This window comes from Coniophora puteana, assembly GCF_000271625.1.
Source record: "Coniophora puteana RWD-64-598 SS2 unplaced genomic scaffold CONPUscaffold_7, whole genome shotgun sequence".
NCBI lineage: Eukaryota > Fungi > Basidiomycota > Agaricomycetes > Boletales > Coniophoraceae > Coniophora > Coniophora puteana.
Genome location: NW_006913059.1, coordinates 469,495 through 493,567, shown reverse-complemented (window position 1 = coordinate 493,567; position 24,073 = coordinate 469,495). Strand labels below are relative to the sequence as shown.

At 51.2% G+C, this 24,073-nt stretch overlaps 11 protein-coding genes across 11 annotated transcripts; 4 read left to right on the top strand and 7 right to left on the bottom strand.

Moving 5' to 3' along the window:
• Window positions 1–1,220: 1,220 nt before the first annotated feature.
• CONPUDRAFT_82597 (uncharacterized protein) lies at window positions 1,221–4,408 on the bottom strand. The gene is made up of 16 exons (XM_007771083.1): window positions 3,948–4,408; window positions 3,771–3,879; window positions 3,578–3,710; window positions 3,464–3,519; window positions 3,327–3,403; window positions 3,203–3,271; window positions 2,948–3,140; window positions 2,775–2,871; window positions 2,709–2,718; window positions 2,428–2,645; window positions 2,269–2,360; window positions 2,155–2,210; window positions 1,954–2,095; window positions 1,755–1,882; window positions 1,580–1,688; window positions 1,221–1,511 (listed from the first exon to the last, which is right to left on the bottom strand). The coding sequence occupies exons 1-16, from the start codon at window positions 4,383–4,385 to the stop codon at window positions 1,378–1,380; spliced, it is 2,061 nt and encodes a 686-aa protein (XP_007769273.1). The 5' UTR covers window positions 4,386–4,408; the 3' UTR covers window positions 1,221–1,377.
• Window positions 4,409–4,672: 264 nt separating this feature from the next.
• CONPUDRAFT_56978 (HAD phosphatase) lies at window positions 4,673–5,678 on the bottom strand (the record flags this gene model as incomplete). Its single annotated transcript, XM_007770821.1, has 5 exons — window positions 4,673–5,158; window positions 5,221–5,316; window positions 5,369–5,407; window positions 5,456–5,532; window positions 5,594–5,678. 5 exons carry the CDS (start codon window positions 5,676–5,678, stop codon window positions 4,673–4,675), a joined length of 783 nt encoding a protein of 260 aa, XP_007769011.1.
• Window positions 5,679–5,825: 147 nt separating this feature from the next.
• Window positions 5,826–7,036, top strand: CONPUDRAFT_137566 (uncharacterized protein). Its single transcript, XM_007771082.1, has 4 exons — window positions 5,826–6,122; window positions 6,191–6,342; window positions 6,395–6,547; window positions 6,611–7,036. Exons 1-4 carry the CDS (start codon window positions 5,856–5,858, stop codon window positions 6,822–6,824), a joined length of 786 nt encoding a protein of 261 aa, XP_007769272.1. The 5' UTR covers window positions 5,826–5,855; the 3' UTR covers window positions 6,825–7,036.
• Window positions 7,037–8,035: 999 nt separating this feature from the next.
• Window positions 8,036–8,505, top strand: CONPUDRAFT_154328 (uncharacterized protein; the record flags this gene model as incomplete). Its single annotated transcript, XM_007771081.1, has 3 exons — window positions 8,036–8,087; window positions 8,156–8,393; window positions 8,451–8,505. The coding sequence occupies 3 exons, from the start codon at window positions 8,036–8,038 to the stop codon at window positions 8,503–8,505; spliced, it is 345 nt and encodes a 114-aa protein (XP_007769271.1).
• A 32-nt stretch (window positions 8,506–8,537) lies between these two features.
• CONPUDRAFT_125015 (uncharacterized protein) lies at window positions 8,538–9,666 on the bottom strand (the record flags this gene model as incomplete). The annotated part of the gene is made up of 2 exons (XM_007771080.1): window positions 8,538–8,734; window positions 8,791–9,666. The coding sequence occupies 2 exons, from the start codon at window positions 9,664–9,666 to the stop codon at window positions 8,708–8,710; spliced, it is 903 nt and encodes a 300-aa protein (XP_007769270.1). The 3' UTR covers window positions 8,538–8,707.
• A 4,005-nt stretch (window positions 9,667–13,671) lies between these two features.
• CONPUDRAFT_57081 (alpha beta-hydrolase) lies at window positions 13,672–14,764 on the bottom strand (the record flags this gene model as incomplete). Its single annotated transcript, XM_007770829.1, has 7 exons — window positions 13,672–13,788; window positions 13,860–13,934; window positions 14,008–14,037; window positions 14,093–14,143; window positions 14,207–14,305; window positions 14,366–14,566; window positions 14,624–14,764. 7 exons carry the CDS (start codon window positions 14,762–14,764, stop codon window positions 13,672–13,674), a joined length of 714 nt encoding a protein of 237 aa, XP_007769019.1.
• A 237-nt stretch (window positions 14,765–15,001) lies between these two features.
• On the top strand, window positions 15,002–15,922 carry CONPUDRAFT_165854 (uncharacterized protein). Its single transcript, XM_007771079.1, has 5 exons — window positions 15,002–15,049; window positions 15,187–15,420; window positions 15,480–15,514; window positions 15,568–15,641; window positions 15,688–15,922. Exon 5 carries the CDS (start codon window positions 15,703–15,705, stop codon window positions 15,913–15,915), a length of 213 nt encoding a protein of 70 aa, XP_007769269.1. The 5' UTR covers window positions 15,002–15,049; window positions 15,187–15,420; window positions 15,480–15,514; window positions 15,568–15,641; window positions 15,688–15,702; the 3' UTR covers window positions 15,916–15,922.
• On the bottom strand, window positions 15,881–18,718 carry CONPUDRAFT_57860 (uncharacterized protein; the record flags this gene model as incomplete). The annotated part of the gene is made up of 4 exons (XM_007770887.1): window positions 15,881–16,233; window positions 16,278–17,946; window positions 17,998–18,327; window positions 18,383–18,718. The coding sequence occupies 4 exons, from the start codon at window positions 18,716–18,718 to the stop codon at window positions 15,881–15,883; spliced, it is 2,688 nt and encodes an 895-aa protein (XP_007769077.1).
• A 642-nt stretch (window positions 18,719–19,360) lies between these two features.
• On the top strand, window positions 19,361–21,349 carry CONPUDRAFT_90562 (uncharacterized protein; the record flags this gene model as incomplete). The annotated part of the gene is made up of 9 exons (XM_007771078.1): window positions 19,361–19,436; window positions 19,492–19,605; window positions 19,655–19,725; window positions 19,788–19,995; window positions 20,046–20,509; window positions 20,571–20,732; window positions 20,783–20,947; window positions 21,006–21,184; window positions 21,241–21,349. The coding sequence occupies 9 exons, from the start codon at window positions 19,361–19,363 to the stop codon at window positions 21,347–21,349; spliced, it is 1,548 nt and encodes a 515-aa protein (XP_007769268.1).
• A 167-nt stretch (window positions 21,350–21,516) lies between these two features.
• CONPUDRAFT_165852 (uncharacterized protein) lies at window positions 21,517–21,970 on the bottom strand (the record flags this gene model as incomplete). Its single annotated transcript, XM_007771077.1, has 2 exons — window positions 21,645–21,970; window positions 21,517–21,547 (listed from the first exon to the last, which is right to left on the bottom strand). The coding sequence occupies exons 1-2, from the start codon at window positions 21,869–21,871 to the stop codon at window positions 21,517–21,519; spliced, it is 258 nt and encodes an 85-aa protein (XP_007769267.1). The 5' UTR covers window positions 21,872–21,970.
• Window positions 21,971–22,414: 444 nt separating this feature from the next.
• CONPUDRAFT_73442 (alpha beta-hydrolase) lies at window positions 22,415–23,731 on the bottom strand (the record flags this gene model as incomplete). Its single annotated transcript, XM_007770903.1, has 7 exons — window positions 22,415–22,531; window positions 22,597–22,671; window positions 22,748–22,789; window positions 22,833–22,883; window positions 22,945–23,043; window positions 23,104–23,304; window positions 23,369–23,731. 7 exons carry the CDS (start codon window positions 23,729–23,731, stop codon window positions 22,415–22,417), a joined length of 948 nt encoding a protein of 315 aa, XP_007769093.1.
• Window positions 23,732–24,073: the final 342 nt, after the last annotated feature.

Below are 24,073 nucleotides of genomic sequence, written 5' to 3'. Positions count from 1 at the left end.
TTAGCGTGTAACTTTGGTGCAACTGTAATCGAGTATTCATTACTCTTTATAACGCTCGGGTCGCGCTTCTCCAGATCAACGCCGGCCTGTTGCTGAGAACAGGTTTGCTCGTAAGTCGAATCTTATGCGTTTAGCGGATAAGTTGCTCATACCAAAACATAGTCCCAGAGATCCCGACACTTGAGCATATGCTCCTTCAGATCAGCATCCCATCCCCAGACCTCAAAGAAAGATCTCTTTTGCAGCTGGCGTTGGCAAGATTCATACCTTGTACGGCATCATGTCATGATCAGCGCGTAGGAAGCAAGGCGCAAGACGAAGGATCTCACCCATCAAGCATCTCCCTAAACATTTCACAGACATCGTCAGAGTCCTCCTGGAAGGCTTTGTCGATTACGATCCTGATTTCGTCTAGTATGCGTCCAGCCCACTGGAGCTTGCTCGCAGCGGTCAATCCCGGCCACGTGTATCGCGTAGGTGTCTGGCCCAAGATCAACTGTAAGGCCGCGACGAAGTGAAGCATGATGGGTCGGAAAATTTCATTCGCCCTGCGAACGAAAGCATCAGGAAGCTCAGTCTGGATGTGCTCGGGGACGATGTCCTGCATCATGTGGAGGAAGGAAGGACTGGGTTTATGGGTTACAGGGCGAGGAAGAGCTTGAGTAAGCCAGGCTCCGGCAAGTGGCCTGATCGTCTTATAGTAAACGGGCCCTCGAGACGACGAGGGACGATAGGCGTGAGGTTTCTCTGCGTAGCTGAACATCTTCTCAGCGTGTTGCGCCACGGTTGTTTTTGACGTCTTCGACTGGGGCATTGCAGCGAGGTGTGGGTTTGCGGGTGACTGCAAAGCATAGTATCAGCTCGTGTCAAGACTCATGTATACAAGGGCGATCGTTGACAAGGGTTGTTGAAGGCGCAGCTCTCGGGGGTAATTTTAGACAAGGGCCACATGTGGGATGTACATACCGTTGTGTCTGGGTAAGAAGACAAAACTGCTGGAGGGTGGCGGAGGCGTGATCAGACTGCGGCTGCGAGAGGATGTTTAAGTATCTTCGCAAACGGGATCGAATAAGATAGGACATCGATCGTGAAAGTTTAAACGGCGTAAGAACGTTCTAATAAGCTTCATGTTGCTTCAAACTTGCCATAAGAACCCTTGCGCCTAGGGCCTGTCAGCTGTCGTACTCATGTGGAACGACTCTTCCGCATGCCGAGATGAGATCGGATATGTGATATAGCTCATTAATTCAAGCAAACAATATCTATAAATATGATTGTTCTATAGTCGTTAGCAAGTGATTACGATAATTGAGCGGTGGGCTGCTGCAGAGAAGATTAGATAATGTGTCGACGTCAAGTCTAAGTATGAGAAGCTGATCAAGGGCTCGGAAGACGTACTTCTTCATCGCCTGTGGCGGCAGCGTTAAGCTGGGCGGCCATCAATGCTCTGAAGCGCGAGTTCTTATTTGCCACTAGCTGACGATATGTTCCAGACTCTGTAATCCGCCCATCTGTCAAGCATTGACGTTCATTTATCAATATGCATAGGTAGGCACTGCTTAAGAACGTTCCGACGCACCTTCTAGCACGACGATGCGTTCAGATCTCGCAATTGTAGAGAGCCGGTGAGCCACAATAATACAAGTCGTCTGGCGGCCCATCAGAATCTTGTCGATGGCGTCGTTAACCTGTCAGGAAGATTAGAAAGCCAAGTTAGATTCGGAGCCATTGTTCAGTAAGGAGTAGTAACGTGCCCGGTGCTCTGAGGTTGCATCGAGAGAGCTTGTTGCCTCATCCAGAGCAAGTATCGCCGGCTTCTTCAGTAATGCACGCGCGATCGCAAGCCGCTGGCGTTGGCCACCGCTAAGACTCATACGTCCAACTGAATAGTAGAAAATTTCGAGCGTTAAAAACGGTGCTCATATCCGAGGTCTCGCATTGACAGGAGCTTACTTTCAGTGTCAAAGCCCTTCGGCATCCCCCAGATGAACTCGCAGTTTGCCTCCCGCGCTGCAGCCTCAATCATCTCCCGTGTTGCGTGTTCATTACCGTACGCAATGTTGGAGGCAATGGTGCCTGTGAACAGAATCGGGTCCTTCATTAAATCGTGCGTTAGCGTATCGCAATCTTTGCATTTGCTACCATCGGCCTTACCTGGGGCACTATACCAATAATATGGCGCCATGAAGACGGCGTGAACTCCCGGATATCTGCGCACTGCGCCTCAGCATTCATGAAACTGGAACGTTGCATTAAGTAAAACGTTACCTTGCCCATCGAAGGTAATCGTACCCTTCACTGGATCGTAGTACCGCAGCAGAAGAGACTGGACCGATGACTTGCCTCCGCCGCTCTTTCCACTAGTCGGATGCAAGAAGCAAACGCCAACGTGAGAAGAGATGCGGAAATGAAAATGGATGCACTTACACGATAGCAACACTCTCACCAACTCCAATCTCCAGATTAAAATTGTCCAAAATTTGGACTTCCTTACGAGTAGGATACTCAAACGAAACGTTCTCAAACCGCACCGTGCCGCGTCTGGAAGGATCAAGTGGGACACCGGTATCCGGGCGGATGACGGGTTCCCGATCAAGGAGCTCGAAGATTCGGGTACCGGCGCCAATGCCACGCATGATCGAAGACTGTAAGTGTTAGTTTAGTTACCAATTTGAGAGGTGAAACGAGTCAACAGTAAAACTACTCACGAAGAACGTCCTAGAATCACGTTAGCATTTACGGACGCAAACGGGGACAACACTGATAAGACCTACGTTAGCATCTGAAGGCCGCTGCCTACGTAGACGGTGTAGAGCAATAGACTTGTCAGGTTGCCGACCGTAATCATGCCTTCTGAAACGAGCGAGCCGCCTGCATGTTTTGTGAAACAAGGTTAGACTTTGGAAGGCACGGGACCGACGGTCGGAACGGATGGAAACACACGAACCGTATCCGAGCAGGCCAAGCATCGTTAGGTTACCACTCCAACCCGTACTTCCGAAGAATATCCCGCTCGCGATGGCTTCCTTGCGTGCTAGCTTCAGGACCTCCGTAACCTTGCTGTGGAACTTCTTTTCTTCCTGCGGGGCGGCATTGTACGCTTGCACGGTCCGGAGGGCTGACAATGACTCTTGGGCAACCTAACGGAGACGGAACCGCAACGTATTAGACACTGGATAGGGAGAACGTTAGGACGGCGGACCTTTGTCATTTCTCCTAGCGCCTCTTGAGTTTTATTTGACAAACGCCTCAGATAGCGACCATAGAACCACTATATCCACATGTAAGCGTTCTGTAGATCGACATGGACGCCGAATTTGACATACAGCTCCCAAAGAAACAGGCGGCACGATGCCAAGCATAAGGAGGGTCAGCTGCGGAGAGATGTAGAACATTGCGCCCACTATGGGAAGTCATAAACTCAGATGGGACACGGAAATAATATGATAACGGGAGAACGTACGCCCCGCAATAGACATGACGGATGCCCTGAGACCATCTGAGAGGTTGTTCGTGACGCTACGCGTCAAATATATTAGCCTCAAAGGTGGAATGTATTGAACGTTCTAAGACTTGCCTCTCTCCGACAATACTCGAATCCGCGCTCAGCCTGCTGAGGACATCACCCTCGCCCTTTTCCACGAACTCGACCTCCTGCCGCAGGGCTGCAGCATAAGTACGTTCTCTCAGACGGGCGACTATTCGTTGGCCTAGATCGCATACATGAATGCATCCTTCACATTGGGTCATATGAACTCATGGCAACTTACCTGACATCCGCATCAAGAACGCCCTCCCAGCATTGCAAACCGCACCAGTGGTAAACAGAACAAAGAGTATCGCAGACGCCTGAGCGAGTGAAAGATCGTAGGGTATTTGCTGAACGTAACGGTGGGTGTCAAAATGCGTCGAGGAATGATTCAAGATTCAAGGCATGGTTCACGTACCGGATTAGGAGACGAGAAGAAGTCAATGAGCTTTCCAATCGTGAACGGTATGCTCATCGCCACGGTTGAGGAGACGAGAAGCAGGCCGACGGCTATCGTGAGGTCTTTCCGCTCAGGCCTTGCAAGCGCGACGACCTTGCGAAAGGAGGAGGCATTGCTGGTGCTGGCGGATGCAGAACGGAATGTAGAGGGGAGGATTCGTGAAAGTATGGATGTGTTCTTTGGCGTCTGGGGTGTGGCTGGAGATGTTGACCTTTGTGTTTGGGTAGAGTATAGCTTGTTGTTGAAAAAGAACGACGCTTGGGGGCCAAAAGGATTTGGCGACCGTGGGCTTGCGAGGGTTGTGACCGAACGCCGAGTCAGAGGGCTGGTGCGCAAAGCACGACACGACGCAAGCAAGTGGGACCTCGCCAGAGACGAAACATAAATACCGAGCATTGCTATGAGCAGGCTGGCATGAGCTGATCGTCGAGGAGACTGAGGAACGAGTGGGATGGGACGGTCTACGCGTCGAGGGGCGTGCCGAATAATAACGCAACTGCACTCTGACGTTTGTCACCCGGCCGTCGTCCGTGGGAAGTTGGGTCCGGGTGGCCCGGAACTGCTCGGACACTGTAAGCAAGCTCTACTAATCAAACTTTGAACTAACGCCAATGATTCGAGAGTGAGGTGAATTATGCCGGTATTAGATAGTATGACCAAGGAAGATAGCAAGAGAATATTGGCTATGCCCTAGAAAATCTCGAAAGCAATCTCGACACGATGCTAGGTGGTTTGGACGGCTCAATCCGTGGAGGTTCCTTCACGAACCGTCTACTCCAGTCTGAAATGTCCTCACGACCCTCAGTCCACCTCTCCACCGCTCCCATGAGCTGCTTCTCCACGAAGCGCATGACCATGCTCTCCTTCTTAAATACACCTATCGTCAGGATCGATAGCGGGCCACCAAGCGACTGTCTTCTCTCGTTGGATAACGTTGCCGAGTTAACCTTGTCGGAATGCACGTTTCGTCGGACCACAAGTTTCGACATGCGTATTGCGAGTACCACATCGGTGAACACGCGGTCTCCGACTACGATAAGCTCGTCGTCACGTATCGGTCGCCGCAGAGAGGAGAAATAGGCGCGTATCGAGGATATGCATGCATACCCTGGCTTTGGAGTGGAGTGTCGCAGGACGGGAACGGCGAGGTGGTGGGACACGGACTCAGCCTGATGAAGGACGCGTGACGGGTCAGGGGTCAAACTCTGGGGTCAGCAGACGCGTTTCGTACCTGTATCTCGCCCGCGTCCATCTTCGTTCCAGCAGAGTTGCTCACTATGAGCACGTTCCCTTCTCCAAACGTCTCTTTGCATTGCTTCCATGATTCCTAAAACCTTGTCAAACATGCGCGAAACCTTCAAGACAAGCACAACACCCACCGACAGCTCGTCCACGAGACGGTCCTCATAAGGAATTGTCTAGGCAGGTATAAGCGAGGAGCGAAGGTGAAAGCATGGCCCACACACCAGGCAGTTATCTTTGTCGAACACAGCACCACGATAGCCTGCCCTCTTTAGGGCGGCAAAGTCAATATGGCGGACGTCTTCCTAGTCGGGGAAACACGGTCAGAAAAGTCGGCCCAGGAACTAGACAAGCTACCTTACCTTGTACTATGACATGAGGCAAGATAATCCTCGGGTTCCAAAGCAGCTGAAATGGCGCTAGGATCCCAGGGACATTGAGAGGCATCTGTACAACCTCAGCCGAGAAAGAGCACTAAGCAGAGTGTAAGAAATGAAAGGGGAAAAGGTGACGCGCATGGCTTTGGGAAGAGAACACAGCCACCGGCTAGCGCCGACTGCCAAGCGTAGGCTCACCGCGGCTCGTCGACACGAACGACAACGGTAACACCACCAACTCACGACTATGAGCGGCCTCGACAGCGACCTCCTCGGCGGAACCGGCGGTGACGACTTCGACTTCGACAAAGCTGCTTCCCAATTCCCTGATATCTCGCTCGACGGCGAGGGTGACGTCCCCGCACTGCCCTCTGGCGTTGGTGTCCACGGCGGCGACTTCGACTTTGACGATTTCGACGCGCCGCCGAAAGAGACCGTGACGGATGTTAAGATAACAGGCGACGATGAGATCGAGAAGTTTGAGGACCAGTTCCCCGAGCTGGATGTACCTCTTGTACGTGTCCACACTGTCCTTGGTTGGATGTATGCGCTGATGAAAGGAACTTCTTTCGGCATCTACAGCAATCTCCCCCTCCCTCCGCCTCTACTGCCCCATCCTTTGGCGCTTCCTTTGGCACATCGACGCCGTTTGCACCTCGTCCTCAGCCATCCGCGTTCTCGTCCACGCCTATCCTCAACCAGCCGATCGAAGAGGAAGAGCCGCAGGTCATCAAGTGAGTACCTCCCCATATCGTATTGCGCATGCGAGCCTTACTCTATACTCAGGGATTGGCGTGAAAGGCAAGCGGAAGAGATCAAGGCTCGCGACGAAGCGAGCAATGCAAAGCGCCAGGAGACCATCTCCAAGGCCGAGCGCGCCATCGACCAGTTCTACGAAGAGTACACCGCCAAGAAAGAGCGCACGATCCGCCAAAACAAGTGCGTATCCCCTTAACACTGCACCATGTAGCTTCATCCTCACTTTGCATTCGAAAATCTCAGAGACGAAGAGGCGGATTACGTCGACTCGCTCACTTCGAAGCTGTCTAAGGGCACGACATGGGAGCGTATCGCCGAGCTCATCGAGCTCCAAAACTCGCAGAGCAAGACGCTCGCCCGCACTGGTGCTGGCACGACCGACCTCACGCGGTTCAAGGAGGTCCTGCTCCGGCTCAGGCGCGAGGGCGATGCCGCGCCGGGCGCTGCGGGATACTAGATGTAACATGCCTAACTTATCCATACCACCTTGCTTCTTCCTCCACCTTAATTCACCTTTTTTCTTGGCTAGGAGCGATGCGACATAGCCTATGTTATCTCACTTTCCGCATTTTCTGCTGAAAACGACACGATCGCCTGTGCAGGGGCAGAGTAAGAAAATAGTAACGTTCCCATTACTCGTTGTGGAATTCATAAACCAGCATGCGGCCCATAGCCCTGGTTCATAACCGAGACGCCACCACTTTTTGCTCCAGATGACGTTCCACCCAAGAGACGCATGCCGAACCGTTGCCGCATGTCCCGAGCCTCAATTGTGGATTCTCGCGTATTCACCCTGGACCCAGGTGTTTCCGCCATGCTACTTGTACACCATCGGACGTGTGGTCAGAGAGAGTGGTACTCTTGAATTCTCGTGAAGGTTCCGTCCTTTATTGGATCTGTCTCAAGCCTAAGAAAGTTTTCGCTCGTCTCACAGGGCACGGTCACCCTAGCACAGACGGTGGTCATTTGGGCAAAATTGAGGCGATCCATAACAATGCTCAGAAATGCACTTCAAACATATGCATGATCCTCGGTATCATGCACTATCAGCAGCTCTAGTTCGACAAAAGTGGTGATTATAATCGCTGGCACGCCTTTAGAGTTATTGGATGGGACCACTACAGAATCACCACCTAAGCAGATTCACTCGATGGTGACGTCTATTTATATGGTGCTTCCGGGTGAAATCACCACCAAGGTCAGCCTTGGATAGAGCGCTCGGTCTCGCTCGGTCTCGAACTAATCAGGTTGCTAGTGTGTACTGACATACTGTAGTTGTCACTACAGAACAGCGCATGTGCTCCCGATGGCTGTGTGCAGCCCAATTGAGAGTGTCAGTGTGGTGCAGTGATGCCATAACCAATTTTAGCTGCCAGCTGAAACACGCTCATCGACCGTCTACAACCTACAAGTCGCTAGCTGTGCAACCGTCTCAAAAAGCTAGACCGCTTCTCTCCTCCACAAGTCCTCCGTGGTCTGAGTCTGAAACACAGATGTACATGGCAAATATGTGGTCTGAAGATCCTCTAGGACTACACGGGTGACACAGAGAGTACAAGAACTTAGCCACGAGAGGCGATTTACTTACGGATTCAAGACACGTAGTAATGGGGCCAAGCGATTATAATCCAAATGCTCGAGTTATACCCAAAGTGGTTGATGTGTCGCATGCCCACCCCAGTGCAGTCATTCGTAGGAGGAGCCGTCGCTAGCTCCATAGGTGCGTCTCCGCGTCCTTGCCAGCCCAGTCGCACTAACGCCGGAGCTAATCGCATGACGTCATCACAGCCGTTTCTATCCTCTACCCACTCATTCTCGCCAAGACACTCATCCAGGCTGCTCGCGCTGCGGAGGCATCCGAGGGAAGGTCCATGTCCCTCTCAGAGGCGAAGCGCACAGCGACAGTTCGAGGCGTCCTCGTGAAGACGTACCAGGAAGGCGGGGTGGCGGCACTGTACCGAGGGCTGCAGTCGCAGATCATGAAGGGGATCATCACGCAGGGAGTAGCATTGATGGTGAAGCAACGGTGAGTATCTGGACCTATTCTTCGCCGCAGATCCCACGGACTGACCACTGAGCGCAGAATCGAGCAGCTCGTGGTTCAGGCGTACTTGCGGCGGAAAGGACTTGCGCGCTAACCTTCCGTCAAGCTTTTTCTTTGCATCAACCACAATCAGCTGAGTCCTTAGTACGTAGTCTCTGATGGCAATTATTATCGTCACTGCGCTCCCCACAACCTCTGTCCAATCTGGCAAATTTCCGTCAAGTACCTGAGCGCTGCATTTCAAGTCGCTATACTGTACAACGTTTTTGAATGGCTGTTATCGTTTCCTTGCGAGATTAATCGGCCTCGAACTCCAGTTCAACCTTTGATACGTCCTTGAGCTTCATGCAGTACACTTTCATCATTGAATAGGACGTACCTTTCCAGTTTCCTCTTTGACCTTTTGAGCAAAAATTTTCCTCAAAAAGGAAAATCCAACCACCGAAGTGAACTGTCTGCAGGTGTTGCATTCGTGAAAATTTTCCGTCTGGGCTTCAAATCGGCTGGATGTTATGACTGTCGTGCTGTCTGGCCTTTCTAGGAGGTCGCCGGCTAGAGCGTGTAGAGCGTTTCTAAACCAGCAAGGAACATGGAAACGGCCAACGGGTCTGTTGTTCAGGATTAAATAGTGTGCGCATCTTGAGCAGTTAGGAAACTTGGGATCTTCAAGCCACTGAAGATTTTCGCGCCCCACTGCACAAGCAACTTTACCGCATTCGGTGTGATAAGCGAGGAGCCTGTGGTAGGCAATCGCTGTGGTAAACCTTAGCTCTTCGGTGAACGTGCTGGGCCTTCCAAGAGAGCTAATTTTGAGACAATGACGTGCGGCCGACCTGGCCACTTGCTCCCACCCGTACCGACACGCTATGCAATACACTCCCACAGGGTTGTCTTCCATGAAGCGCTGGGAACTGACGTGGACGGCCATTGCTTTCTGCACGCAGGTTATGTCGTACTTGACAGCGGCATCAAGGATAAGGCGAGCATCATTGAGTGTATCGATATCTGGCGGCGCTGTAGGATAGCAGAACAAGAGCAGCGGCTTCAGAACGCTGCTGCTCTCAGAGACTGGGACGACTGGGAGTGATTTGTTACTGGAAGGGGGTTGGGGAAGACCTAGCATGTCCTTGAACACGGTAGAAGCCATCGCGAGGATGACACGGTGGAGCTTGAAATCTACATCATCAGAAGTGCGAAAGACGATGTCGGCACCAGAGGCGTTGAAGGGAGCGTTGGCAACGCGGAGGGAAGCCATCATGAGGGTCGCAGCCTGATGCTCAAATTTGAGCCGAGACAGCTTCAAGTTTATAATTGCTGCAGCTAGCCAGGTGACCTGACCTTCTGAACGCCTATATTGGAAGGGGGGATGTCGGACTTAGGAAATCGCGTCCCGATGTTGTCACGGTGTATTCAGTGGGCATAGAACCTTCCTCGACGAGATAGATAATATCAAGATGCTATATAAGTGTTCTCATCGCTGCACATGCTTGCTACTGGTATGGTTTAAGCCCAAAGGCTCGAGGAACATAATTGTGGAAGGGCATTGCAGAGAAGACTCGTGTGTGATTTTTTAGCAAAGCATCTGCTACATACGATTTTAATGAGACTGTAGGGCATGATGTGGCTTTTCCGCCGAACTCAGCACTACCGATTCGTTGGCTCTTCGTCCGCGCCTGATCCAGCCGCCGGTCGAGATTTCTTACTGCACCACGACTATGTGGTCATTGATATTTCTGCCTTTGCGTACTCAACTTCCTACTTCTATAAACCAATAGTGTTGCAGGCAATTACTGGCAGTGTGACTTGTGTCATGTTGTCAATGCACTGCACTGGCGCGCCGCCATAGATCGGTGCATACCAGCCCAAAGTAGCCCACTAACTGGTGGGGGTGAGAGCATAGCTTTTGATAGAACATGTATTATTTATCGGAGGTACAAGACAGAATCCTCCACTCCGCTCCGTCTGATGTCAAAGCACGATAACGGATACTCAATCTAACATTCAGTTCTCCACCAAAAATGAGAAAACGAGTAAATGTTAAAGATACGCCTAATTGATATCGCAACAAGCACACTTGGAGCGATTACTGTATGAACGCTAGACAGACAAGCTGGTACATATGCATGATATGTCAGGCTGACTGATGATGACATGGAAACACCAGAAATTGGATTACTCGCAGCATTCCGAAGGCATCAACGGAGCATGTAGACTGTGAGCATGCGTGTGTTTCAATCTACTCCGCAAGCGCACAGCGAGCGTCATTTGATGGCAAAATGAGAATAGCTTTCTACCAGGATATCAGATACTCTTGCCCGCTATTCTCTTGACCGTTCACAGCTCCAGTGCTATTTTACAAACAAAGTGGTGTACTTGCACGCTTGCATGCCGGCGTATTCAGTCACGAGGTGACTCGGCCAAGCGGTTGTCTGTTTTTGTCTACTATTATCCCTGCACGAGGCACCAGGTCATCCAAAGATACCTGAAACCCGCCCGTGTAACCAAACCGCTAGCGGTACAGGATACATCGCAACATTTGTCACAGTTAAAGAACCGGGGGCAGACCAGCGCGATAAGCTGTTCACCAGTCCTTCCTTTTAGGTCCCAAGAGCTCGGCTACACCTACTTGTTTTCCATTCCATCACTTTACGAGACTCGATAAGTTACTCCGTATGAACAGGACCTTGTGATGGAGCAAACGGTTATTTTAGCCGAAAGTATGCGGTTGAGCAATGTGAGTCCTTTGTTCGCCACCAACCGTACTTTTCTATGCAAGGAAAGTTTACAACCTACATTAATATTCTCCGAACATCTAGTACATGAACGGTAAGATATCATTTACAATTCCTTGTCCAGCATGTTTTCTTACAGCTAACCCAGTCTCCGTCACTTCTGTGCTGGTGCGCATCGATGGATCCACACCCTTCTACTAGTTCAAACATGCTCACTCATGAGATCTTCAGGTGTATAATTATATTCTCACTTTTTCTGAGGATGTGCGTTTCAGTTCATGGATATCACCCGTGAGGTTTAATTTTTTCCTTTTCCAGATTGATTTTGTATGGACCAGTCGTAAAATGGGTCCCGGCAAGGTTTTTTATGTCATAACACGATATCTTCCCTTCTTCTCGACAGTCGCCCAACTTCTTTGTAGGTTTCCCATTTGTGACAATGAAGAGTTTTCTTAATGTTGCCCACTAGTCATGTTCCTTCCTAACCTCAGTATTGAGGTAAGTAGAGATAAATACAGCATGAACAAGTCGTTGATTGACCTCGCCCATTAGACATGCCGTTCAATATTTCGTGCTTATACATGTATGAATTCCTCCCAAGTATATTGCTTGCGCGGCCCTTATAGTGTCTGCAGCTACCCAAATGCTTTCACTGCTGTGTGCAGAGTGTAGGAAATTTTACCCCGGACTCTATTCTGCCGTTGAATATGCTGTGATCTAGGTCTATTTCTAGTGCGCACGTACTTCATGTGGCAATGCCGACCAAGCATTTGGTTTATTATGTGGTGTTTGGTCTTGGTGCGTGAACCTACAGAATCATACGGGCATATCTTACTAAGTTGACAATGCACTCAGATGGGGCTTGTGCCGGTTACCATCCTTGTGGCCATATACATCCCTACTATAGAATGCAAGTGTTAATATTATGGTTTTCATGTGCGGGTCCTGATGCGGCTCTTGATTAGTCGCGGTATCGTCCATCAGTGCAAACACCCCAGGATGCATGATTGTCAAGTCTGATTCTAGCCTTGTATCAAGCGCATTCATCATGCTTATTATTATTGAATCAGGTTAGAGGGCACCGTCTCTCACAACATATAAGCTGGCTCTAACCTCAGCTGACGCATGCGCAGTAATACTAGTTTTGATTGCAGTACGTGCTGTCCAGGATCGGCCGCGCGCCGGCCTTCTTAGAGCTTTGATGCACGATGGAGTTCTCTACTGCTTCTGCATAATCCGTAAGTATCTGTACTTGATTCGTGTCCTTGCACCTCATTCTGTGATAAATGAAGTCCTCTCAATCGCAAATATGGTCACATCCTCCATTCCTGTGTGTGTTCATTGTTTGTTACTTTTAATTGTGCTAAGTACCGTTGAACAGGGAGTTGCTATTAGTGCCTTTGATACGTGCGTTTTATTCTTTTGTCTCTGTCTTACTTTACGTTTCACAAATTTTGCCATAGCTATCAGGCCAACTTCCACCCTCTCCTTGCCTCACGCTTGCAGCTTTCCTTGGCTAGTGCCGAGCGTGCGGCATTGCTGAGTACAAACACAAGGATATCGTCTCTTCATTTTCAAGATGAACAGTCCAATATAATCAGGCTAGATAGAAGCAGTTATGAGTTGGAACACAGGAGAAGAGAACAGTGCTAACGTGAAGCATACGTATACACACCATGCTGTTGAGAATAGCTCAGCTTTGCTACAGATGAATAGTGGCTATGAATCTACATAAGTCAGACGGGAAGAAATTGACGAATCAAAGCCAGCTAACCATGGAAAATATGTATTCTTACGCGGGCAGCCTGCCATGCTCGATAGTCTCTGTGTGATGATTACAATTTATAACAGATGTAACAGAAGCATGGAATGCGAGTTCAAGATATATAGAATTTCTAACAAGATAATATACTGCCCATGGGGTCATTAACACGAGCATGACTCAATAAGAACTGGACAATCGCAGATTAATACGGGAGGTTGAAACAGGTGATCAAGATCTGCCACTGCGAGTGCATTAAAGTATGGGGTGATATCATGAATGAATCTTCAATACACACGAGTCCGTCTGGTGCGCAGTGATCACAGTACTTCCCTTTGACTGGTCCCATAGCTGTCCTTTGAGTTGAGAAGTTGACGTTGGCGCAGAGGGAATCAGTTTATAACGTGATTAGTAATAGATATAGGTCACTCACAAGCCGCATCAGCCTCTAGACCGCCGTAAGGACATGGTGCAAGACCCACTAACGAACGAGAGCAGCTACTGAAAGCTAGTGTGTTGTCGTGAGGTTGATAGGAGCTAAAGAGACCAGACGAGACCGTGGGGTGCATTTTCAGCTGAATCTGGCATGGTCTCATGTACACGGGCAGAATAAGAGAAAGGTAACGTTTTCATAAAGTTGGACTCATATTTAGTGCATAGGCATGCGAAAAAAGGATTCTTCAAACTTTCTTCCATGATTGTCGACCGCCGTCATTATTATAGTCCATTTCTTCCTGTGTTACAGTGGGATATCCATAGCCCTGGTTCACAACATAGACTCCACTGGCTTCTGCTCCAGATGGCGCTCCACCCAGGAAATGCACGCCTCAACCAGCTGCTCCCGCGTGTTCTGGATCTCGTTATGGACCTCATGGTATGCACCCTGTACCCAGACGTTATCAGCGCACGATGTCGTCGGATGTACGACCGAAATATCAGCGCTTCAGCGCTCACCTCAAAGGGTATGTAGGTTTTATCTTCTGCCGGTACTTTGTTGAAGAACTCCTCACTTGCCCTAGGTGACGTGACCTAGGGCGGAGAGGTTGTCATTTCGACAGAGCATTTGTGAGTGTATGGAATGATCAGAGAATGTTCATCGTACCTGGTCCTCAGTACCGTGAACTACCAATAACTTTACAGCAGTCAGTAAGGTGCAAGGCGATGATACCAGAAGGCCGCCAACGCACCGGAAGACCGGGAGGCCACCGCTCGTAGTCTTTGGCGAGCAACTGTTCTCCCTGTAGTATGGATGTTAGTCTTATCACAATACAAGCGACCGTGATGTCCAAGAAACCACTTACACCGTCCAGCATGTCTGAGATGCCGCGTATCGACCCAATCTGTTTGATCAGGGGATCCTTCAGGGTGGCCTTTCCGACCTCGGGATCACGGGACAGATGCTGTTACAGTAGGAGAGGGTCGAGAATGTTCAATTTGAGTGCATGCAGATAGGTCCTTACCTCAGGATTAATCTCTGCGGGAATGTTCATATTTGGCGAGAACATGCTAGCCCTACCACCTATCCACCTGGCCACCTTTGAAGCGGGCTTCGTCTGGGTAACGAGTGGGCTGCTGGCTATGACGCCAGACAGCAAGCCAACTGCCTCCTGAGCTGGTGGAGCACTCGGCCTAGTCGCTAACGCCAGAGCTAGACCTCCTCCCTATAATCATTCGGAATAAGCCAAATGATCTGACATCCATCAAGACGTTAGACGCACCATTGACTGTCCGTACAAGAACACCGGCACGTCGCCCTGTTTGAACACCTCCCGCGTATGCCTCACAGCCCACTCGACATCCTCCATCTGCTCCCTCCAGCTCGTCTTCCCATACGCGCTGTCCTTGCTTCGCTTGTACATCAGGAAAAGTGGATTTCACCCATAGTTTGAGGTTTATAACATAGTGTGACATTGGCTGCGTAGTATTGGTATTAAAGGGTGTGCGCTGTAGTACAACGTAGCCGACGTTAATCTGGTTCCATGACATCCGCTGACGTCGCAGGCCAGACGCGTGAGAAAAGTAACTTGCCGCGAGTTCGTGCAAGTCTGTTGCTCGTGTCCCAGCTTGTTTCTCCATCCACCACTATTCGCGTTCGTATGCAACGTTCAAACGTTCATGCATGAAGCGCTGCTAACTTGAACCTGGTACGTAGCTCTCTGTGTCAGTTCATTTGAGTGCCTTTAGTGACGGATGCTGACGACCTTGTCTCCGCGTGCGCCTGCAACCACCCTCCCTCCACCCATTTTCCTCATCGTCGCGCCTGTTTGCAAATGCCCCCCAGCTCCCGCCACGTCCCTCTCACCCGTGTACTGCATCACGCCGCAGTCCCTCGCGGTACTGCATGACCTCGTCGTCCTCTGTGGGCGACGACTCCATCATGGCCGCGTCCGCGCGAATCGCTGCCAAGCAGTGCAACGGAGGCCAGAGCGTCTCCATCCCTTTGACATGACGGACATGACGAACCCGCTGGGGTACGGGAACATGTCGGTCGGGACGTCCGCTCAGACGTACTTTGGTGCGTCTTCACTCGCTTCTACTGCGCGCTCATACTGACTCTAACGCACGGCTTTCCAGCCCTTTTCGACATAGGCAGCAGCAACATGTTTTCGGTCCCAACTGCAGCACCACCTGCTCCGGATACCTCATATCCAACCCCACCCAGGCCTCTTCCCCCTTGCCCACCGGCCAGAACTTCACGCTCACTTACAGCAGCGGCATGACCGTCAAGCGCGCGCAGTACGCCGACACTGTCGCGCTCGTGGGGCTCACCGTCACGAACCAGACGCTCAGCGTGGTGATGGTGTACTCAAAGCAGCTCGGGAAACGCACCTTCTTGTTTCCGATAAACAAGTGGTACAAGTGTGGCCATGCGCGGAGCCAGTGGATCCATCATTCGTACCTTCATCAGTGCTGTACATTCTTGCGGCCCCTCTTTACACCTAGCAATGTCATTTCAATTTGTGCACGTACTGTTATCACTGTAATGGAATATTGTACGCTTCAAACATAGCAGTGTCTATATACTTATTCAACAGGAATTCCTCCGCTCGTTCGATAGATTTCCCCTTGAGCCACGAACTCGGAACTCTGCCCTGCCCAAACCGTGGGCTAATATGACATGGTCTAACAATCTTAGATAGAGGAATGATCAATGCACGGGGCATCAGTTGTCGAGTGGCCCGAACAAGCCTATACATTCCCGTCTCTGGATCCAGGGCACCCAGTTTACGGAACAGATGTACGTATGCAAGCGGACCCGGATCCTTGGACGGAGAAATCAAGTGGTCGGGCAATCGAAAAACAACGTGCAGTTCAGCCACTTGTAAACCTAAAACAGCAGAGTAAGAATAATGATGTTGACCCAACAGCAACGCTTACCGTTCAGGCCGCCCTTCTCACGACGCGCGACTGGATCCGTCTCAAATAAAATAGTATCCCACCTTGCTGGCGACTCGGCCTTCCGTGTCCCGTTGGAACGCTGTGCAGTTGCCTTCACAGATATGCGAAGGCTGTTGGGATTGAGGTGGACGTCTGGAGGCATGTAGAGACTGGTGCTGTTATAGACGTCGAAGCGGTCATGCGGGTTCGGATGAAAGCCGGGGCGGAGCAAGCCTTCTTCTTGAAGAAACAAGGTGAGTGAATCCACGAATCCGCTAGCCCCATAGGACTCTTCAAGTGCCGAAACAGAGACACGAGGGTGCGGAGATTTTTTGGCAATCCACGGCGCACCCGAATAGATTGGCGCTTCATCAGAGTCCGACAACCCTTCTTCGACAAGGCTCGGCTCGGATGGGGGTTTGCAGTTGTCGTGCATGCAGGCGCGCCAAGAGAGGTACGATTCCCGTAGAGCAGTGGCCTCACGGCGTTGAAGCCAGAGGGTCATCTGAACAACGTAATCTTTGTGATTGGTCCCACGATAGGCTTGCTTGGCAAAATCGATATGAAGGCGCTCTGTGTGCTCACTATTCAGACCGTCAAGAGAGCCGAGAGCCATGATTGTTTCGATGTAGTGCAAGAGAGAGTGGAGCTTAGAAATATTGAAGTGATCGGGAACGCGGGCTTCGAGCTCAATAAACGCGGATTTGTTACGGTGGAATATCTTGAGAGCAGTTCGCATGCGTTCAAGGGTGGCCGTAGTGTGGGAATGGTACTGTGCGAGCGTGATGAAGTCGAGAAGCGCCCGAGCAGCTGTTACCACTCGACCATCATCCTGAGAACCAGCCAACGCCGCGACGAAGACTCGCTGTACGTGCTTATGTTCACCTGCGGTCCATTGGCTGATATGCGAGATCCCTTTAGTAAAATGCCGGAGCCCCGAGTAAATGGGCATAGCTTGGAAGCGTCTGTCAAAATTGTCCCCTCCACCCCTCACGAGCTTTGTACACCACTTCAGCAGGTGGTCTTTGAAGACGCCTTGGTGCAACTGGTGAAGGATATCCGAGGAGATGCAGGAGAAGATGTCGGAGTAGGGAAGATCAGACCAGAAAGGTGCGTATACTTCTTGCAGCCCTTGAGTGAGGAAGCTAGGGGGATAGAGTCCGTCCTGTTGGGCACCGAGTGTCTCAAGAGTGTGGTTTGGCTGACGCTTTGCTGATTTCTTCAAGTCTCCTCGCTCATCGCGGCCGACAAGACACCTAGGGCACCGGTTCTGCTTACAGCACGCAACAAGGCACTGCTCCGGGTGGTCGGCGATATATGCTGCCAGAATGGGGAAGACACGACGAATGTAGCCATCTGCACAAGTCATGTAGACTCCGTTTCGTCCAGCATCAGCCATGGAGCGGAGGATGTGTCGCATACTGAAGTGAAACAAGCGGTAAGCTGTCGTAGATGGATTGTCAAAGGACTCGAGCTTTGATACAGGTAGGTATCCGATTAGGATTGACGCATGCTTAGAGGGTTGACGGCGTATTCCCTTCGCGATGTTGCCTAGCGTTAGGTAAACAGGATATGCTACTTTGTCCCCCCGGAACTGCGACAACTGTGTCTTGTCGGTGGAGAGGATGACGCTGGCAACTGTGCCACCAGTGGGGATCTTCTCCTTTGCCTGGGGTGAGTACAGCAATGGAATTGGACGTCGATGGAAACTGACCTGAGTTTGCCACCACCAATCCGCTGTCCACATCTCATCAAACCTTCTCTCCTTCCCCTCCGCATCGGCATAGACTCGTTCAGGTGCGTAGGCAATGTGCTCCTTTAGTGCTGGGTTCCCGATGAGCTCTTGGACAGCGTCAACGGGATCACGCATCCATAACTCGAACACCTCGTCATCCTCGTCTTCATCTTCCTCAGATACGACTTGAACATTGGTTGCGTCAGCAGAGATACGCACGCACTTCCACTCCGGACCAGTGGGCAGCTGATCAATGTGTTTCATCCAGGTATGGGCACTGCCAAACGATGGTTGTACGCGTGACTTGGTCTAGTTATGTTGGCGGTAAGCGTCAGATTGTTGCAGCTCTGACAAACCAACTCACAATATCAAGCTTCAGAAACTTATCGGCAGCCGTCTTTGTCACGCTCTCAAGCAGCCAACAAGAGAGATCCCACTCCTCCTTGTCCGCAAATGGTGCGTACATGCTCAAGCCATCGCGGTTCTGTTTCTCTTGCAGCAGTTCGAAAGGGGTAGGGGCCGTCCCATATGTAGAGGCGTGCTCTCCGTGAAACTCTTCGATGTACCTCAGGTCTGGACTAATCAGCGGTTCGTCTTCATCTTCCTCGTCGATGCGTGCTCGTTTTGCCTGACGGAGCTCAGGATCTTGGTCGGGTGGCTTGTTTTGAGCAAGCACAAAGGTTGACGCAACATTGTCCATGGCGTCATCAACGTCGTCGTCCAGCAGAGGTGATACAAGTGAGGGGCCAGCACTGGCGGCGGCGCAGCTGCTCTGCTTCTGCGAAATGCTCAAGCTAACAGCCACCTCGGACCCGGAGTCGGTTGGTTGAGTATGCAGTTTGAGGTACCATGCTTGTTGACATGCTGGTGTTTGCGCGCGGTGTCGTTTCAGGTTGGCTTCACTTTTGAATGGTCGTTTACACTGAGGATTGTCACAGATCTGCATTGGGCATTGGGATAGTTGACTAGGGGTGCTGATCTGGGTAGGAGACGTGCAGTGGTCGTAACGCCAGCAACTAAGGAGTCCAATCAGAATCTGCACTGCCACATGTGGCTAGCGCTAGACTCCGACAACCCGATTCCTTCCTTTTTGTCCCTCTTCTTCCTAACCATGATCAGCCAACACGATCCCGTGCTGGGACGCGTTTACGCGTTCTTGTTTTGTTTATCAACCCATTCATGCTTGTTGATTTCGCCAAACAGATATATATACCCATGGATCCCCCCTCCGAGCACAGTATAAAGGTGCAGTACTTTCTCGCCTCTCCCTCACCCAGCTCGCTCGTCATCTCCCACAACGCCCACTCCTAACGGTCATCCACCCTATCCCAGCTCTTCACCAATGCCCTCTGACACAGTTCTCCCGCGCTCTGGCAACAAGCGTCCCGTCAGACTCTCTGACAAGGTCAAGCAGAATGGTAATCCCTTCCCCTTAACTCGCACACTGCTTCTGCTGAGTGATGAGCTCAACAGCTGCCCACGCTGCGGAGAAGGATGCCCAACGTCGCCAGCAAGACATAATCCGCAACCAAACACGGATGGTGCGTGATGCAAAGAAGGCGCAGAAATCTGGTGCGTCTACCCAAGGTAATCTACGTTTTTATCCGCTGATCATCACTGATATCGCCATCGGCAGCATCTGGCACCACAAAAACCAAACATGCAGCCACCAGGAGTGTTCAGTCCCCTGCTCGCGCCGATGATCTGGTAAGCCAATCGTTGTTGCTTCACTGGTGTGATGACTACTCACCAGTTGGCATTTTGTATAGTTCAATGCCACCGTCGTTGAAACACTGCGGTCGAATGCGCAGGAACGAGGATATCCACTCCAGCTTATTCCGCGTGCAACCGCTGTACCCCCTAGTACCCAAGCACCTCGTCACCGCCATGGCCCCTCACTGCGTCAAAGTCCCTCAAGGCGGCTGACACCCGACAAGGTGCAGCAGTTGATCCGCGAACGCACCAACACCCCAAGCTGTGAGTCACTTATACTCTGGAGCACTATCCAAGCTCACGCTTGCTATCAGCCAACGAACATTTCGATCAGGGCGACGAAGACGACAACAACGTTTTCACACATGCTGGAGCCAAGCGTTCAGCCCGCCCGTCGGATGACATTGAGTTGGATGACGACGACAACTTCTTTACGAACAAGCGCCTACGTCACGATCTCGAGGTGGATGACCCTACCAATGATGACGACGACTTACTCATGGAATATACATCCGATGGTGAGATCAACACTACCGATGACGCTGGTGATATATCCTCCAGCGGTGACCACACTCGCCGACGCCCCAAGGCTCGCGATTTCCCATCCGATGTTCAGCAACTCATCTTTGCCGCCATCCATGTCTTCTATGCGCTCATGTGCAATGGGCATGCTTTCCCCACCTCTTTCCAAGAATACTCATGGTCCGATAAGGCATGGAAGAAGGCATGCGACCACTACGAGCATGATATTCGTCTGACAGCAGAGCTGAGAAAGCTGGTATGTCTCCTGATCTTAATCTGCGTGTTGATCACTCACTATGCACGGGCTTTCTCGCTAGATTACAGATCGTACAAGCCATCTACGGGGTGAGTTGAAGACAAAGGCTCGTCCCTTGGTCGCGTCAGCCTTTGGTTTCGAAGACACTGTAGACGAGGACGCACAGGCTGCCAACCGAAAGCTCGTCGAAGATCTCAAGAAAGACTCATCTTTTGTGTACCGTGTACGTGACAACCTTCTTTTTGCAACCACAGCTCTGATATCTGCTCCTAGGTGCGCGGTAACACTCCAGAGGAACACCGCGGCATGTTCCTAGCAAAGATCATCCAACAGCTGATCAACGACATTTTCTATAAGGGGAAGAAAGCAACGGCCGTCAAGTGGGAGGAGTTTTTCACCACATTCCCGAAGCCTGGGTTTGCGTTAGTTCTTTCTGCCGTGCGTTTATTCTCTTTCTCTCTTGAAGCGTTCTTATTAAAATCATTTCCTTGGCTAGATCGAGTGTGCTATTGACGAGTGGCAGAGCGGCAGCTTCCATCGGGTCTCCTTCTCGGAGATGGATTACCGCGCCGTTTTTGAGACCCACCTCAAGAACCTCGACGACTTCGAAGGCCAAGGTGACAATGCTGACCAGGTGCTGACCAAGTTCATGCAGCGCGTCCATCAAATCGGGAGGTACGTCGTTTTTGATGGATTTCTGTTTCAACTTTCAATTTGCTGACGGTGTGTAGTTCCCATGCTGGAATCGCCACTCGATCTCGCGCTCCTCAGCCCATCAACAACCCTGCCGTGTTCGCTACAGCAAAAGCCGACATGCTTCTGGATTTAGAGTCAAACTAATTAGATACATTTCCTGCCAATATATTTTCTCGTTTTCTCATCTGTATGCACGATTGAGCTCATTGTGGAAATAGTACCATCTACAACTAAGACGTACGAAAGCCTATGGTGACAATTTCTGACACGCACTACCAGTATTACACGTCACTACATCACGTGCACCCCTATCATGTTGTGCTACAGAACCACACCGCGTGTCTACGTATAACTACATGAAAGGGGAGTGACCACCGCCCTATGTCTCCTACACAGCCTACATCGGGTCGTGTAGCCACTCAGATTTTTCCTGATGTACTCTTCGCCCAGCGCCGTGCGCCCGAAACCGCGCTGATCGTACGCGAAGACTGCGATGCCACGGGCAGCCCAGACGGGGAATACGTGCTCGTATCGCGCGATATGCTCAACGAAACCGTGCACAAAGACGACGGCAGCTTTCACTGGTGGGTCTTTGGGGTGGTAGGTGCGCGTGTAGAAATTGGTGGATTCAGGACCGGTGAGCCAGGTTTCTTCGAAAGCAGACATGGTGGGTTACTGTGAAGCCATCGAGGAGACAGAGAAAACTGTTGTCAAATAAGTGTTGTGTACTGAAATATACCGCGGTACACCAGCACTGACGTAACTGGTGTCGTCAGTTATAGGTAACAGGTGTATTTAAAAGTGAAAACCAATGTTTGTGTGAGAGCCTTATACTGGTCGACTACGCGTGGCAGCTATTTGTTGTCGGATGTAGGCGTTGGCCATGGATAAATCGTACCAACTATGTCACAAAGAGAAAGCATAATTCGGAGAGTAAAACCTGGCAAGAAATCAGGGGAAAACCACATGAAAAGGAAGCCGTCAAGGACAAGTACAGTTTGAGTACAGCATTCTACCGTGACGATCCAACCTCAAGCTACGTGAGATCTGCGTCAGAGAAGAGCGAGAGAAAGCTAACGTTCTTATTAATCTTGGATTCATAGTTGTACATATAGACATGTGAAAAAGGCGTCTTCAGGCTTTCTTCCGTGGATGTCGGCCGTCCCCAGCGTTGTGTTCCTTCCTGTGTGGGCTACCCAAAGCCCTGGTTCACAGCCTCGACGCCACCAGCTTCTGCTCCAGATGTCGCTCCACCCAGGAGATGCATGCCTCGATGAACGGCTCCCGCATGTCCTGGGTCTCATTGTGGACCTCGTGGTATGCACCCTGGACCCAAGCGTGATCAACATGCGACATCGTCAAGGTGAACGGACCTGAAAAGCAGTGCTCACCTCAAACGGTATGAAGGTTTTATCCTCTGCTGGTACTTTGTCGAGGAACTCCTTGCTTGACTTACACGAGGTGACCTACAAAGGAGGGTCTGTTACATCGGTAGAACATCGGGAGATCCAAGTGAACGCTTAGAAATATTGTTCTTCGTACCTGATCTTCGGTACCGTGAACTATCAATAACTTGGCAGCAGTCTGTCAGGCGAAAGGCGTTTATGTCAGGGAGGCATTAACGTACCGGGAGACCGGGAGGCCACCTTTCGTAATCTTTGGCGAGCAGTTGTTCCCCCTGTAGCGCAGTCGATAGTGTCAAAGGAATGTAAACGTCCTGTGCCCAAGGAGGCACTCACGCCGTCCAACATATCGGAGATGCCGCGAAGCGACCCAGTCTGCTTGACGAAGGGGTCTTTCATGAAGGCCTTTCCGACTTCTGGATCATGGGAGAGGGCCTGTTTGGTAAGACAAGGTCAAGGAACGTTTAGTTTCGTCGTATAGAGGTAGACGCTCACCTGAGGCTTGACCTCGGCGGGAATGTTCATGTTCGGCGAGAGCGTGCTAGCCTTCCCGCCTATCCATCTGGCCACCTTTGAAGCGGGTTTCGTCTGGATAACGAGCGGGCTGCTGCCTATGACGCCAGACAGCAAGCCAACCGCCTCCTGCGTTGGCGGAGCACTCGACCTAGTCGCGAAAGCCAGAGCCAGACCTCCTCCCTACCACCTTCCAAGATGAGCCGTGTGCCCCGACAAAAGCCTGACACTCGACTCCGAAACGCACCATAGAATGCCCATACAGAAACACCGGCACATTCCCCTCCTTGAACGCCTCCTGCGTGTGTCTCACTGCCCATTCGACATCCTCCATCTGCTCCCTCCAGCTCGTCTTCCCATACGCGCTGTCCTTGCTCCGCTTGTCCTTCTCGCCCAGTGCTGTGCGCCCGAAACCGCGCAGGTCGAATGCGAAGACCGCGATGCCGCGGGCAGTCCACACGGGGAGAACGTGCTCGTACCGCGCGATGTGTTCAATGAAGCCATGCACGAAGACGACGGCGGCTTTCAGCGGGCCTTCGGGGCGGTATGTACGCGTGTAGAAGTTGGTGGATTGGGGACCGGTGAGCCAGGCTTCCTCGTAGGAGGACATGGCGGGTTACTAAGTGAAGCTATCAAGGTCGAGTCGCAGGTGGGGATAAAGGTCCGAGTGCGGGGCAGAATAATTTGTCTGGATCATCGTCAACTCATGCCAGCGCCAAGCGCGGGCGGGCGTTCAATCAAGTTTCTCATGACTATCCACGCTCTTCTTCATCCCATTACATCGGCTTCTCCTCTGGCAGTCCCAAGATACTCAGATGCTTCAGCGCTTCAGCGCCTACTATAAACCTGTCCTCGTAGATGTTCTCATCCTGAATCGTTAGCTTGCCAGGTCTGTACGACAAGGGATGAATCGATGACCGAACGATCGAAGAAGTACAGGAGTACACCACGC